Source organism: Alexandromys fortis, unplaced genomic scaffold, assembly GCF_014885135.2.
Source record: "Alexandromys fortis isolate MF-2015 unplaced genomic scaffold, M_Fortis_MF-2015_v1.1 scaffold_54, whole genome shotgun sequence".
Taxonomy (NCBI): Eukaryota; Metazoa; Chordata; class Mammalia; order Rodentia; family Cricetidae; genus Alexandromys; species Alexandromys fortis.
This window is the reverse complement of record NW_026067958.1, coordinates 6381889-6395234: the sequence shown is the minus strand read 5'-3', so window position 1 is coordinate 6395234 and position 13346 is coordinate 6381889. Positions and strand designations below refer to the sequence as shown.

General features: G+C 39.2%; 1 protein-coding gene across 3 annotated transcripts in view; it reads right to left on the bottom strand.

Moving 5' to 3' along the window:
- Acbd5 (acyl-CoA binding domain containing 5) overlaps positions 1-13346 on the bottom strand; it is a 31526-nt gene that overhangs the window by 7141 nt on the left and 11039 nt on the right. For all 3 annotated transcript variants that reach the window (XM_050152586.1, XM_050152585.1, XM_050152584.1), the window contains exons 5-9: positions 11917-12031; positions 9833-9967; positions 8341-8538; positions 7526-7632; positions 3504-3729 (exon numbers count right to left, since the gene is read on the bottom strand). In XM_050152586.1, the coding sequence (XP_050008543.1) occupies positions 3504-3729; positions 7526-7632; positions 8341-8538; positions 9833-9967; positions 11917-12031 (781 nt within the window). The remainder of the gene's footprint in view (positions 1-3503; positions 3730-7525; positions 7633-8340; positions 8539-9832; positions 9968-11916; positions 12032-13346) is intronic.

Sequence of the window (13346 nt, the reverse complement as noted above, 5' to 3'; positions counted from 1 at the left end):
ACTCACAACCATCTGTAATGAGATCTGGCGCCCTCTTCTGGCCTGCAGGCACACATACAGGCAGAACACTATATATAATAAATCTTTTAAAAAAATTTAAACCGTCTTTACTGTAAAGGTAATTAAAACTGCTTCTAAAAACGTAAATTGTTTTAAACTATTAAAATTTACATTAAAGAACAAATATTTCTTCTTGGTTTAAAAATTAAAACCCTTTTAAGCTCATAAAAGTTTTCTAATTGTAAACTGCATACTTCTTATACATATTAAAGATCTAACTACTAAGATTTTTCTATATTGCCATTTATTCCTTTTTATATGCACAGATTTAAAAACTGGCTTAACCTCATAATTATGTGCTATCTTTAAATCATATTACAAACATTTATCTCCATCATTGACTCTTATTCCAAGAACACTTACATGCTTTCATAAATCCCTTAATATGAAGCATGAAGTAACTAACCAACCATTCTACACATCTGACTAAAGTGACTATGAATTTTTGCTAATATAAAAACCAGGCATGGTGGCACATGCTTGTAATCCTAGCACTTGGGAGGTAGATGCAGGAGAAGCAGAAGTTCATAATCAGCTTGGGCTACAGAAAGAGTTCAAGGCTAGCCTAGGATAAATGAGACTCTGTCTCAAATATATGACAAAAAACAATTACTTCAAGGCTGGGCATGGTAGTACACTCCTTTAATTCCAGCATTTGGGAGGCAAATGTAGGCAGATGATCCCTGTGAGTTCAAGGCCAATCTGGTCAAAATAGAAAGTTCCAGAATAGCAGGGTTCTATAAGAAAACCCTGTCTCAAAAAGAAAAAGCCCACAATTATTTTTAAAATTTTCAATTATTCCTGCGTGTATGTATATGATTGAAAGATATGTATGGATGTGTGCATGCCATGGTACATGTGTGAAAGTCATAAGACAACGTTCAGGAATCAGTTTTCTCTGTGGGTTCTAAGGAATTGAATTCAGGTCATCAAGTGTATGTCATAGCAAGTGATTTTACCATCTCTCAGGCTTCAAAACCAAATTTTTGCTAATGCAAATAATGTTGCAATGAATGTCTTTGTATATCAGTTCATCTCTAAATTTTTGTTGTCTCCTATGTTGGTAACTTTCCTGGTTGCTGCAGCAAAGTGCCTGAGCAAAGCAACCTCAGAAAGGAAGGTTTGGTTTTGGCTTCCAGTCAAGGTCAATTCCATCATGGCAGCAGGAGCGTGGTCTCAAGTAGGAAACAGAGCACGATGTTCACGGTGCTCAGCTCAACTTCCCTTTGTATTTAATCGAGAGCCCCAGTTCAGGAAAGTCTTCCTACCCAACTAACCCCATCCAGACATCACTCACACCAAGAGGCTCGTCTCCAAGTTAACAACAAATATTAACCATCACACCTCCTTTAGTACAGATTCCAATAATAATAATTATTGGATCAAAAGATAACAAATTTGTAAAGGTTCTTAGTTTTGCCAACTTATTTTTCAGAAGGCTAACAAGAGGTTTTTTATTGTTTTTCTTGTGTTTGTTCTCTCCCTCCACTACCCCCGTGAGTGTGTGTGTGTGTGTGTGTGTGTGTGTGTGTGTGTGTTGCTGGGGCTTGAGCCTATGTCCTCACATGTACGAGACAAGTACTCGACCCTTAACTACATCCCCAGCACAGCTAACAATTTTTATTCCTGTGTATTTTTGCAGAAATGGAGTGTTACAGATCTTCCTTCATAACCGAAGTCAAGAGTTTTTTCCTTCTTACCTTTCTAATCCTCTTGGCCAGAAGTATAAGAAGGAGATCAAGTGTGAAATTTGAGTTAATTTGTGCTCTAGATGCAGTTCTATTTATAATAAGAAAAGAGCAAGACCTATGTAACTTCAATGAACTGAGTACTAGGAAATCCAATCCAATCCCTTATTGGTTTTCCCTTCTACTTTTGTGCATTCAGTGTACTAATGTTTCTACTCAATGCAAAGATTCTACCTATAATTTTTCAACATTAAATGGTACAAAAGTATACCTATATAACAATTGAGTTTTTCACCTGAATTACAGTATTTTTTTAAGATTTATCTGTGTGTGAGAGAATGAGAAAGAAAGAGAATGTTTATGTCTGTGCACCACATGCAAGCAGGTGCCCAAAGAGACAGGGTGCTCAATTCCTGGAACAAAAGTTACAGGCAGTTGTGAGCCCTCTGATATGGATGCTGGGAACTGAACCCAGGTCCTTTACAAGAGCAACAGACACTCTTGACTACCATCTCTCCGTCTCATCCATCTCTCCAGCCCCTGAAGTATAGTATATTTTTTGAATGGGCTTTGTGTGAGATGATTTTGCCTAAGAGCAAGCCAATGCAAGTGTTCCAAGTATAATTAAGGCAGTTAAGCTATATGCATATTCAGCTTACAATATTCACAATTTATAAGGGTTGTATTGGGACATAATCCTATTGAAAATTGAAAATATCCATACTCTGTCCAAATGGTTATTTCTCAATCCTTTTCCCTTTCCTTTCTCATTCAATGGTGGGGACCAAACACAGCTATGACTGAGCTACACTTCCTGTTCTACATTAATTTTGTTTGTTTGTCAAGACAGAGAACTTGCTCTGTAGACCAGGCTGCCTCAAACTCAAGAGTTCCACCTGCCTCTGACTCCGGAGAGGAGGGAATAAAGGTCTGCACCATCACCAACTGGCTCTCTATCCTATATTCATTCTCTCATTCTTTTCATAGTATCTTTATTTCTTACCAGAAATAATTATAACAAATATATTTACTTTTTCCACACTCATATCTAGTCTACTCCCTAATCACATCACTATTTTTTATTATTGTTACTTTTTTGTGTGTGTGTGTGTGTCCTGGTGGAGGGCATGCTCACGCCAAGGTGCGCACTGGAGGTCAGAGGACAACTAGTGAAAATCAGTTATATCTGCTTCCACACAGGGATCACAGCCAGTTCTCAGGTCTGGCAGCACACTTACCTGCTGACCATCTCACCAGCCCACACTACTACTGTCGGTATTTTTAGTGTTCATTGTTCCTTAGCTGTTATTGATTTGTCGGCTTTAAATGATCTCCTTCAAGTCAAGTAAGGAAAAGATAAATAATTCAGACTGCCTTACACTGGGACTCAAAGTGGTAGCAGAGTTAAAGCAGTGATGGTTCAGAGGGCATAAACGTGGTTCCTTAGACATACTGCATCATGGGCTGCCAAGGTGGCTCAGCAAGTAAAGACATGTGTTGCCAGACCTGGGTGTCCTCTGATTTTCACATGCATGCCATTACATGTAGAGTGTACACACACATACACACACACACACACACACACAAATGTTATTTTAGAAAACACTGCACAAAGGATTAAAAAAATTAAGTTGGGCACTACCACACCAACGCTTGGCAATCAGAGGTAGAAGGATCACAAGTTCCAGTCCAGCCAGATCTAGATAATGAGGCTGTCTCAGAAATCACATGAATCAGTAAAGGAGGAGTACACACCTCTCCCTCTTCGAACACTAGAGAAGTCCTCGCTTTCTCCCCCTCTCTTCTCTCGGTGTGGCGCTCCACTGCTTCTGCCATCTTCTCCTCCGTGCTTTACTTCACCTTTCCCCTCAGTTGCTACCATCCATCTTTTCCCACTGCCGCCATTTCCAGGAGAGATTTGAGCATCTTCACAAAAACCAGAACGTTCCAAGTGCTGACTGGGATCACCACCTAAGTAATACTGAAAGTGTCCATTGTTTGACATAAAGCTGTCTAAAGACTTACAAATTTAAAACAATAGTTACAAGTTATAAATATAACTGATATAGCAAAAGTTTTTATGGTAATAAAAATACTGTTTTCTAAAAGGGTCCTGCTGGAAATATTCCTTTATTTAAAATATCCTTCAACTTGAACTCAATTTCCCATATACAAGAAGTAATTAAGTAGGCATGATTTTCTCTATGAGCAAAAAGTAAGGGTTCCCAGTCACCCAAGATATAAAGAAATGCACACCTTAGTTACTATACTTAACTCCAGACAACTATAAGGAAAAAGGACCTGGAGTCCTAAGAGATTATTGCAGGATTGTCTAATAAGATTTATGAAAAACAGTATGTGGCAGATACTACAGAAGTCAATCAAAAAATGATGATGGACATTCAGCTGCGGACAAATGAGTATGGGCCAAGCATGGTGGCGCCGGCCTTTAATCCCGCACTCAGAAGCAGAGGCAGGTGGATCTCTGTGCATTACAGGACAATCTGTTCTACATAGTGAGCTCCGGAACCAGCCAAAGTTACAGTCAGCCCCTGATTCAAAACAAAATCAAAAAAGAACAAATGAATATAAGTCATATCAAAGGTTTCATAATGACAATGAACCATCAATGTAGTTGGGATGGAAGATGTTTGAGAACTTAAAACAGAATAGTACTGGTCTTAAAAAACTGAGCACAGAGAGCAAGAGAAAGGAAATCTCTAATGACTAGACAGTTTGGTGACATACTAAAATAAATACAGGAGATAGATAAGGCTGTAGGATAACGAAAGATAATGGTTCAGATACAGGTAAGTAAAAACTGAAGCTGTAGGTGTCTCAATTAGGGTTTCTCTGGTGTGCTAAAAACACCACAACCAAAAGCAACTTGGGAATAAAAGGGTTTATTTCAGCATATGCATATAAATCATTGCTGAGGGAAGTCAGGACAGGGCAGGCACTCATAAAGAAGTGCTGTTTATACTGGCTTGTTCTTCACAGCTTGCTAAGCCTGTTTTTTTATATCATCCAAGGCCATGGGCCAAGTGGTGGCTCTGTCCACAGTAATCTGGGCCCATGCACATCAAGTACAATGAAGAAAATACCTCACAGGCTATTTTTGTAGGAACACTGTCTCAATCGAGGGTCCCCTTTCCCAAATGACTCTAGTTTGTGTCAAATTAACATAAAACTAGCCATCACACTAGGCAAAGAATATGGCAGTTACAATTCAGAAGAAAGAAAACACTGAATTTATTACTTTAATAGTTATCAACCTTCAGTACTGCCTGAACCCAGAGAATCAGTAGCCAAAGCTGTACTACTGAAAAATACTAAATTCCTGGATCACCAAGAAAAGGTGACTGAAATGAACTGTCCAGTAGTGCACGAGGGAGGCACTAGAGAAAGACAGGAAGGCAGATCTCCATCAACACCAGCATGTGTACACATGGAGTTATGAGCCAGCCAGGGCTATTTAGTACAATTTTGCCTTAAAGAGAAAAAGAAAAAAGGTGCTAATAACCAACTTCCTTTTTGTTCCTTTGTTGAGTTTTTTAGGGTTTTTTTTTGTTTCTTTCTTTCTTTCCCTGAGGGAACTGCATCTTACTATGTACCCTTAGCTGGCCTGGAACTTTCCAGTAAACTTGGGGATATAATTGCCTCTACTCCCAAATGCTGTAGGCCACCACACACAATCACAGACCTATGTGTAATTTGTTCTTCTTCCAATACTGAATCTTGACTGAAATCTGAAGATTATTTTAAGTAGGTTTTTGTTTTAAAAGCTTTTTTTTTTTCTTTTTTGGTTTTTCGAAACAGGGTTTTTCTGTAGCTTTGGAGTCTGTCCTGGCACTACCTCTGGAGATCAGGTTGGCCTTGAACTCACAGAGATCTACCTGCCTCTGCCTCCTGAGTGCTGGGATTAAAAGCATGCAGCACCACTGCCCAGTTTAAAGGCTTCATTTTTATTTTTAACTATGTAGATATGTGTGCATCTTGTATGTGGGTTTGTATGGAGGTTTTTGTAAATGAGAGTGATGCCCTTGTGGGTAAGAAGAGGGCATCAGCTCCCCGGGGTAGGATTCACAGGCAGTTGTGACTTGTCTTGATGTGGTGCTAGGAATCAAACTTGGGTCCTCGCAAGAGCATTCTTAAGAAGGTGGCGGTGCACACCTTTAATCCCAGCATTTGAGAGGCAGAGGCAGGAGGATCTCTGTGAGTTCAAGGCTAGCCTGGTCTGTAAGAGCTAGATCCAGGACAGCTAGGACTGTTACACAGAGAAACCCTGTCTCAGAATAAAAAAAAAAAAAAAAAAAAAAAAAAAAAAAAGAAAGACAGACTATACGCTCTTAACTGCTGAACCAGCAGCTCTCCAGCCCTTGAACCAAAAGTTTTAACTGACTGGAGTATAGTCAATATGAAGAACTAATTTATGCTGAAGATTATTCAGTTTTCTTCGCTAATCAATGTTTTAGCAAGGACAGCAGCATAAACAGTTTACCGTCCGCACCTCCATTCTACCTATGACACATTATTTATAAAATACACATAAGATAACTTAAAATGGAATGCTGTATTACTGTAATAGTTGTCTACTGTCTATATTGGTAATCTAATATAGTATCTTTATAAAATAATTTTATTCTAATTCTACTATTGTAGTATTATATTAAAACTAATTCTCTTTTGGTGTGTGTGTGAAAGCGCGTGTGTTGGCTATGGCCATGCGTCAGTGCAGACATGTGCTCCCCGGCATGAACACGCAGAGAGCAGAGGGTCACCAGCAGCCTACTCTACCACTGCCGCTCTCCACCTTATTCCCTGGTACACATCTCTCACTGAACCTAGAGCTGACAACAAGGAAACCCTAGGAATCCTCCTCTCTTCTGTTCCACACAATACTGAGGAGTATGCACACAGACTCACACAGCTTCTTTTGTCTTTGAAACAGGCTCCTACAGTATAACCATGCATGGCTGAACTGAACTCACAGAAATCAGCCTGCCTGTTTCTTGAGTGCTAGGATTAAAGGTGTGTACCACCATGCTGTCCTCTACACATGGCTTCTGATAGGGACATTGAGATTTCAAACTCAAGTCCTTCTCCTTCCTCTCAAACTTGTGGAACAAGTGATCTTACCCACAAAGCCAGCCTCAGCTATTATTATCATACACTTTATAATTTACTATAATCATTATACACTTTAATTTACACACACACACACATACACAACTATAAATATTTTTAAAGTGTGTGAGGTGTGAGTTGTATTCTCCAGTGTGTTCATGGCTGCTACTTCATCAGTGAGTGTCACAGCATATATGTGGTATTTAAACGTCAACACCTCAGAGGTCTGCGCTGCCTTCCCACCTGAACCTGGGTCATCTGTCATCCGTCACTACATACAGCAGCCTAGCTGGCCTGTGAGCTCCTGAGGATTCTCCTGTCACCAGCTCCCATCTCACTAAAGGGGCCCTAGGTTACACATGTCCTCTAGCTTACACAGGTTCTGAGGAAGCACTTTGCCCTACAGCAGGTTCATTCCAAATTAATGAACAAGTTTATTAGCTACTAAAGAGGTTATGCATTGGTATTTTGGGGATTCTTTTGTTTGTTTGGTTGGGTTTGGTTTTTGGTTTTTTTTTTTGGTTTTGTTAGTCTCCTTAGCATACAAAGTAATGGCTTCATTATGGCATGACTGTATGAATGTCATATTGTATTCTGCATACTGGATATATCATTTTGAAAATTTGTCAGTTGTAAAATGTCATCTTTACCTCTTCTTGTCCAAATTGCTCCATAGAATCACAGTACACTTCACTGTCTGAGTCACTTGTCAAATGATGAATTCCTGAAGCGTCCTCACTGTGATCATCATTTGTATCTAAATAGAAACAAATGTCCAGACAGTATATTTATACTCTAGGACAATAAAAACATTTCATTCTATTTTTCACAACTCATCAGTCCTCTATTATACTCATTCTGGCAAAGAAGTCTGTCTTACCAAGTCATCATAGGTTACCCTCAAATCCACAGTGTTCCTGCCTCAGCTTCTAAAGTGCTGAGATTACAGGTATTCCACCACACCTGGCTCCAGGTCATGATATATATAGTGCGTACATATATGTGTGTTGTGTATATATATACAGCTAGACTTAGGAAGTAAAGGCAGGAGAACCACTAGTAGTTCTAGGCTACCAGGTCTACACAGGTGGGTCCTGATAAAACACACCTTGGCTGGTAAAATAGAGGAGCTTACTGCCAAATCTGACTATCTGAGTTCAAAACCCCAATGATGGAAAAACAGAGTCAACTCTATCTAGTTATTCTCTACCCTCTACATACCCTCCAAAGACTTAACATAATACACACACAACTACACACTATGAACAAATAAAAAAGAACCAAATATAAGAAGGCATTCTGGCTCTAATTCTGTTTCAAAGTAACAAACCTTATAGTAACATTAATAACCCTAAGAAGACATTTCTAAACAGTAGACTGTAAGTTTTCAACACCCCTAGAATTGTTAGAAGAGGATTTTAGGTATAAGAAAAGGATTAGGCAAAGGAATATCTGAGAACAATACCTTGGTGGACATAGACAACAGTGTTTTCAGTTTGCTCCAAGCTCTGATCTACAGGCTTTGCTTCTTCATTGTTTCTGACATTTGGGGAAGAATCGGTATGAAGATCATTGTGTGTATCCTGCACAAAGCTATCCTTATAACCATTGGTAACAATGATTTCCAAATTCTTATCTGGTGATTTCTTCATCATTTTCTTATCTTGTATGGAAAAAAAAAAAAAGGTGAGATGCATAAAGTACCTCGTAACCAGGCATGGTGACTCAGTCTTTAATCCTAGCACTCAGCACTCTCTTGTGAATCTGAGGTCTAGATAGAGAGTAGAGAGTACCAGGCCAGGGATAAGTAGATGTTCTAGAATCTGTAGTCAATTCCCAAATTACCACAATCTTTTTTGAAGGGCTTCCTATTTGAATGGAGAAATGGGTGGTTCCTCAAAAGGGGTCCTATTATTACATGCCAAAACTCACCCAAAATTCATGTTAAATTTTCAAAATGCTCCCATTCTCTCCACAAGGTGGTGGCACATGCCTTTACTCCCAGCAGAGGCAGGCAGATCTCTGTGAGTTCAAGGCCAGCCTGTTCTACAGAACAAGTTCCAGGATAGGCTCCAAAGTTACAGAGAAACCTTGTCTCGAAACCACCCCCTCCCAAAAAAAAGAAAAAGCCCCATTCTCCATGACTCTTATGAAAAGACTTTAAAATGCATCACTATCATCGTCATCTTGGGCTGCAGAGATGGCCCAGCAGTTCAGAGCACTTCCTGGTTTTCCAGAGGACTCAAGTTCTGTCCCCAGCACCCATGTCAGGTTCACAGCATGCACATGGTGCACAGACATACATGCAGACAAAATACCCATACGCATAATAAAAGTAAATACCCCTTTTAAATTACACAATACATCATTTTATGCTTTGGGAGAATAGCCTACTCTTGTCTACCCTCAACACCTATTTCATTAATTTTTAAAAAATATTTAGGGGGCTGGAGAGATGGCTCAGTGGTTAAGAGCATTGCCTGCTATTCCAAAGGTCCTGAGTTCAATTCCCAGCAACCACATGGTGGCTCACAACCATCTATAATGAGGTCGGGTGCCCTCTTCTGGCCTGAAGGCATATATTGTATACTAAATAAATAAATATTTAAAAAAAATATTTAACTTTATTTTATGTGCATGTGGTATAAAGGTGCCAGATTCACTGGAACTGGAATTAGACAGTTGTGAGCTGCCATGTGGGTGCTGGGAATTGAACCTGGGTCCTCTGGAAGAGCAGCTAGTGCTCTTAACCACTGAGCCATTCCTCTAGCCCTTATTTCATTAATTAATAAGGCTGGCTGCCTGTATATTCCATAGGAGAGCATTTTGATTCACTGATAATACTCCAAATGCCATCACATGCATTAATAATATACAAAAAAACCCCAAATGTTACGTTCTTTTATCTTACCTAGTACGAGATTATTAAGTGTATTAACCAGTTACTCCAGACTTACCATTGCTATCACTCTGCTCTGCTCCTTTTAACTCTTCTTGGGCCTCTTCTTCCTCAGACTCAGCTCCACTATCACTGCTCTCAGTTTTACCATTAACAGCTTTGGCATTTGAAGAGATCAGAACATTACCAAGATCTAAAATCATGAAATGAAAAATTCTTAATGTTGGAATTTGCAAAACAAAATTCACTAAACAATAAACCATTTTTTAAATTACAGTACTAAAAATGGAAGCTAGAGAGATGAGTCAGAGGTTGAGAGCACCACTGCTCTTCCGAGGGACCTAGGTGCAGTTTAGCACTAGGTGGTGGCTTACAACTGTCTAGACTTGAGCTCCACTTACAGGCACACAGGCAAAATACTCATACACACACACACACACACACACACATATATATATATATATGTAGAAATATAAATTGGGTGATGGCAGCACACGCCTTTAATCCCAGCACTCAGGAGGCAGAGGCAGGAGGATCTCTGCAAGTTTGAGGCCAGCCTGGTCTACAGAGTTCCAGAACAGCCAGAGATACAGAGAAGACCAGTCTTGAAAAACATACAAACAAATATATAAATATAATGTTATTCTTTTACTCTACACATTTATAGCTATACAAATTACTTCAATTACCAGTTTACAACAAAAATGATAATGCTGTCTTACCTATCCTTTCTGAAGCCAAGTGAGAACTAATTTTGAAGTTAATATCAATCAAAAAAATAAAGTTGAATATAAATGACCTTCATACTTAGTAAATGAAAAACAATTTGCTAGCCTGCCAAAAGCATCAATATGATATTTTAGTCCTACCAATAGTCTCCCTGGTCTCCCTGATAATATATAGTCTACATACTGAACCCTGTCAAAAATCAAACAAAACAATAAAAACAAAACAAAACAAAAAGCAGAAAAAAAGAAGTGATCTTATACCATGAACATTTTTTCTTTCTCTTACAAAAATCCACTTTGGCACCAGCAATATGTCTCACTGGGCAGAGATACCCAACACAAACCTGATCTGAGTTCAACTCGATTCTCAGGAACCACAGGATGGAAAGAAAGACAATTCCTGCAAACTACTCGCTGACCTCCACAATCACACTGGGGTGTGTACACATGCATGCATGGCATGTGTGTGTGTGCACGTGTACACACAGAATCTAACTTTAACAATCATTAAAAAGAAAAAGATCCAATTACATTAAATTCCAAAATACCTATACACTTTAACAGCGGGGTGCTAGGGACTGTGGATCCCCCCCCCCCAGACCCTGAATTTCCTGTGACCCCCTGCCTGCCAGAGTAAACAACTTGTTTTCCTATGCCTGCAGCTGCTCTGAGCAAACAACTTGTTTTGTAGCTGCTCTGAGCAGCTCTGAGCACGAGACCCTCAAGAGTTCCTGATGACAGGGGAGTGGTTTCTGGTGGGCTTGCAGCTGAGTTACCACGTGGAAGGAGGCCCTATATAAGCTTCCCTGGAACACAGTAAAGGGCATTCGGGGCATCCTTGGCCTTACCTGTCTCTATGTATGTGTTTCAATCTCCAGCCCCTTGCCTGTACTGTAGCATAGAGCTGGCATTGTGCTACGGTGAGGCCTACATTCCTATTTAACTCCACCTAAGTAAACCAAATGAAAGACTAAAACTTCAAGTCTATTTTCTATTAGAGAATCATGGCCTCGCCATAGTTTGTTCTGTAGTTCTAAGAATCAGTTGTAAGCTACCTGACATGACCAGGTCCTCTGGAAGAGCAGGAAGTGCTCTTTACCGTTGCCCTATAAATTTTAAGCAAGGGCTTTACATGGATTTCATTATTCCTACCTTCTAAATATTTGGAGAGTTTCTCCAGTCGGACTGGCATGTGAAAGTAAAAGAGAAAATTAGACACACAGGTATTAGTGCATGCATATTGTATCAGCTGCTGAAGTAAGGAAAAAAGGTAAAACAGAGCTGAGCAGGATTACACATGCCTGTAATCCCAGAATATGGGTGAATGAGGAAGGAAGGTGATGAGTTCGAGGCCAGCCTGGCCCGACCTTGTACACAAGATCATGTCTTGAAAAGAAACATAAGCCTGTCCAACCTGAGGTCAAGTCAGAACTCTTGCCACTCTTTTTGTCTTCTACAATTTCGTAAAATGGACCGATAACATGCAGCAATTCTTCGACTTTCTCGGTCATGGGCATAGTTTCAAGAATCTATAATTAAGAGAAAGAAATACTGTAAAATCACCAACTATTAACTTGGTCTGTAATTGTACAAAATCTACTATTCCCAGTCTGTCAATCATTTGCAGATTTGAAGTTCATTAGCAGACTTCCCAAAGGGACTACATTAGTTATATAATGAACATTAACTATTTTTTTTCAATCATACTAAAGATGTATATGCTAATGATCTAAAAGTATTCTTGGAGCTGGTGACTAAGCTATTAGTTACAGAAAACTTGATATTCTTAAAGAGGACCCAGGTTGGGTTCCCAGTACCCACATGGTGGCTAATAGCCATCTGCGGCTCCACTTTTGACCTCTGAGGGCTCCTATATCCATGTGGTCCACATATTCTCAGGCACATACACATAAATTAAAATAACCATTTTTATTTAAAAAAATATTTTCATTTGAAGATGATTTTACATAGACTTCAGATAAAATGATAATAATTTTAAGTTTTACATTAAAATCTGGGGTTTATAAAAAAAACAGAAAACAGTAGAGCTAGAATGAAATTATATCTGCCATTTGATAGTAAGAAAGTTTCTAAGAGAACATAAAGATAAAGCATTGATAAACTCTTTGATACCTTCAAGACTATGATACAATTTAGAATCATTCATCTGTTTTGGGGTTTGAGTGTTTTTGTTTGTGGGGACAGGATCTCACTGTGTATCCCTGGCTGTCCTTGGAACTCCTTATATAGACCAGGCTGATCTTGAATTCATATAAGCACAAGTCAGCACTCCCAGCTCCCTTTCTTACTATAAACTAGCTAAACCATTACTTAATAAAACTCGATAGGAAAAAAATGGATAAATATTAATGTCAGTTCAATTTTATATTGAATTGCAGAAACATATCCTGAAAGTTATACACTATTTGAGGTAAGAAAGAGGTCAGCAAGATGGCTCAGTGAGTAAAGACACTTGCTGCCAACCACACAACCTGAGGTTAATCCTTGGACCCCACTGCAGGAGAGAACTAAGTCCTACAAGCTGCCCTGAGTATCACACATGCACTGTGACACCCACAAAATAACTAAGTGTAACCTTTTTTAACTGGATCACCTTGATAAACTAAATGTAACTTTTTTTTTAGTTTTTCGAGTTTTAGTTTTTAGGATTCTCTACAGCTTTGAAGTCTGTCGTGGACTTAGCTCTAGACCAGGCTGGCCTTGAACTCACAGAGATCCAACTGCCTCTGCCTCCCGAGGCGTGCACCACCACCGCCTGGCCCTAAGTGTAACTTTAAAAAAAAAAGAATTATCAAACCACAGTGGCTTTTAATTTTCTCTGCT